A 3,168-nucleotide genomic window follows, 5' to 3' on the forward strand; every position below is an offset into this window, starting at 1 on the left:
CACCTGTTAACAGTATGTTAAATGCCAACAGCTGTTAATGCTAAAGTCGCCGTCTGTTAAGCTGCAATAGAAGCAACACAGTGTGCAATTAGGTTTGGTTGAGCCTGCAGCCAATAAATATTGCAGCGAAATCTATTTGCTACTTTTGGTGGAACTATTGGGATATTAAATAAGGAATTGCTTGATAAGCTATGCATTAATTATATGGACATGAAAAGGGATATTATTACAAGCTAGACGCTTTATCTTTCTTCTGATCACAACTAAATACATATATGCTCCAATGTTCTCTTCGCTCCACTATTTCGTAACCCACTTTGCAGAGATTCATCATGAAAACTGGAATTCTATAAGAGTAAAAAGAAAAACAAATAATTCAAAAACCGGTAAAAAGAACAAAACATCAAAACTCTTATTTAATGCTGGTGGAAATTTGGAAGCTTTTTGAACATTTCAAATTTCGCGACACGACTCGACTCAGAATTCGTAATCCATGCATATTTATATATATATATATATATATGTATGTATATATATATATTTCTTTTTTTTTTTTTGAAATAATTTTCAATAGAAAATTTGCTGGCGCCCCGTAGCAGGCGTCGGCCGTACAAAAACGCGAAGAAAACTGTTTACGTGACGGTCAAACATTGGTTGTCGATGTGGCTGCCGGACGATGGCCCGCCTCCATGTTGCTGAGCTGCTTGACGCCCGGGGGATAGCTGATGTACGGGGTGAGGGTGCGCGAACCGGCGCCCTGGAGCGACTCGCGGGATCTAAGCGCCGCGGCAGCAGCCGGCATCTGATGGGTCAGCGGCACGCCGGAGACGATGCGATGGTGTTCAATAAAAAACGGATGCTTGAGCGCCTCCTCAGCGGAGATGCGTTTCTGTGGATTCACCTCGAGCAGGCGGCCAAGCAGATCGTATGCATGATGGGGGAACATGTCCAGTCCTTCGTATGTCTCCAGCTGATGGCTGCTGTGCTTGCAGATGCAATTGAATGTGGCCTGCTCGCAGTGGCGGCACAGCTCCATGTTGCCATCGGCCCGTCGATGGCGTCTCTGTATTTCCGGCGAGAGGAAGTGATTCGCATAGCGGAAACGCATGCAGACGCGACGCAAATCCAAAGCGGCCACCTTTTGCGTGATCAGCACCAGCCGATCCAGCATGAAGGCCGTTTTGCGCACCTGCACATCCCCAAACAGATTCATGATCTCCGACAGCGCCGCACAATCGTTGGGCGCCTTAAAGAACGGATGTAGCGACGACAACATGGACAGCATTATCACACCAGCCGCCCACACATCCACCGCGGTCGTCTGGTGTGGATAGCGCAGCAGCACCTCGGGCGGACGATAGCCGGGCGTTCCGGCCCTCGAGGCGTGCATCTCCTTCCGGATGTTGTTCGTGGACACCACATAATTGTTCGGATCGACATTGGCGTTCGTGTAGCGCAGGCGATTGATCAGACGTTGTGTGTCCGCTTTCTGTGCTGCTAGATCCTTTTTGCTTGGCTCCTGCAGCTGCTGTTGTGGGTATTGCGAATGCTGCTGCAGCTGATTGTTGGACTCACCAAATGCCGTGGTGCCGCCGCCGGCAGCGCGCATCCTGCGCTCGGTATCCGCCTGCAAACGATGGGCGGCGGCCTCGTCCTCCGCCTGGACACTGTTGCCCTCGTGCCGCAGCAGTTGCTGCTGTGCCGCATCCATGTCGCGCAGCAATGCGGCAGCACCACTCAAATCCGATGCCTGAATGAGGCTGCCATCCTCAGCGAGACGCTGCGCGAGTCCAAAGTCGCACAGCAAAAACTTGCCGGTGCGACGATTATACAATATATTGCTCGGCTTCACATCCCGATGGATCACATTGAACTTGTGCACATGCCGCAGGGCGACCAGCAGATTGCGCAAATAGTCCTTCACCTCGAACAGGCTCAGATTCCGATAGACGTCGTGAAAGCGATCGTGACTCATGAAGGGCATCACAAACGCCACGTTATCGTTATAGCGTATACAGCAATTGATCCCGATCACATTGTGATCGCCGCCCATGCGGAACATGCACTCCAGCTCGCGTAAGATGCGCTCCGGATGATTTGTCGGATTGTGATGCTTGATGGCGAACCGGCGACGCTGCGCCTCCGGCAGCTGGCGCTCACGCTGCAGTGTGCCCAGCAGCACGGTGCTGAAGGTGCCGCTACCGATGCGGCAATGGACATCGAAGATTTTCGTTATCTCCGGTATGGATGTCTGCAGCTCCTGCAGCGCCTCCGCGTTCTTGTCGTGCACCTGAAGGGCGGCCAGTTCGCGGAATTTGATCGTATTGCGGCGTGCCATGCGCGATAGTTTGTCCGTCAAATCGTTATTTACGCGCTGCACCTGCGTAAGCAGCGGCAGCACCTGCGGCTGTGGCGCCACCTGTTGCGCGCCGTGCGGCACACAATACCGCCCCAGCATGCCCATGCCGGCGGCCTCATACTTGCAATTGGCACGCTCTCGTTCACGTTCCCGGCTAGGCAGCGGCTCCCGGATGCTCACCTGGCGGCTGCCAAATTGTTGGCTTGTCTTGCCCATATTTTTCTGATTGTTGTTTGTTGCGGCTGTTGTGGTTGTTGTTGTTGCGGCTGTCGACATGGTTGTTGTTGCTGACGCTGGCGTTGCTGCTACTGCAGTTGTTGTTGTTGTTGTTGCTGTCGTTATGTTTGGTACTGAGCCTTGCTTAAGTTTCGCCTCCAAAGCCACCAGCTTGGCCTGGAAAGGATGCGCGAGCGTCTTTTGTTGGTGTTGCTGCTGCTGCTGTTGATTGCCGTGAAACGTATGCTGCTGCTGCTGCTGCGGCTGATGATGATGCAAATGCTGCTGCTGCTGGCGCGGATGATGATGTTGTTGATGGTGATGCTGATGCTGATGATGATGTGGTTGCGAATGCTGCTGCTGCTGTAATTTTTTGTCCATTCTATCCATTAAAAATTTAGTAAACATTTGCGCGTTCCATTTACAGCCTCGTCCCCTATGATAAGGATACGCTGGTTCGTTCTTGGCGAATCTAATATGCAGAGCACAAACCACACACACACACACACGCACACACTCTCTCTCTTGACGTTCGATTTGTGGTTGTGGAATGGGTAGTGATAGAGGGGGGTGGTGTGGGAACGGCAATGAGA

At 51.9% G+C, this 3,168-nt stretch overlaps 1 protein-coding gene across 1 annotated transcript; it reads right to left on the reverse strand.

The window, feature by feature from the left end:
* Nucleotides 1–375: 375 nt before the first annotated feature.
* LOC115767718 (cell division cycle 7-related protein kinase) lies at nt 376–2,841 on the reverse strand. The gene has a single exon (XM_030712023.1). The coding sequence runs from the start codon at nt 2,633–2,635 to the stop codon at nt 644–646; it is 1,992 nt and encodes a 663-aa protein (XP_030567883.1). The 5' UTR covers nt 2,636–2,841; the 3' UTR covers nt 376–643.
* Between the last annotated feature and the right edge of the window lie 327 nt (nt 2,842–3,168).

This window comes from Drosophila novamexicana, unplaced genomic scaffold (genome assembly GCF_003285875.2).
Source record: "Drosophila novamexicana strain 15010-1031.04,08,12 unplaced genomic scaffold, DnovRS2.1 tig00001444-arrow-arrow-pilon, whole genome shotgun sequence".
Lineage (NCBI taxonomy): Eukaryota > Metazoa > Arthropoda > Insecta > Diptera > Drosophilidae > Drosophila > Drosophila novamexicana.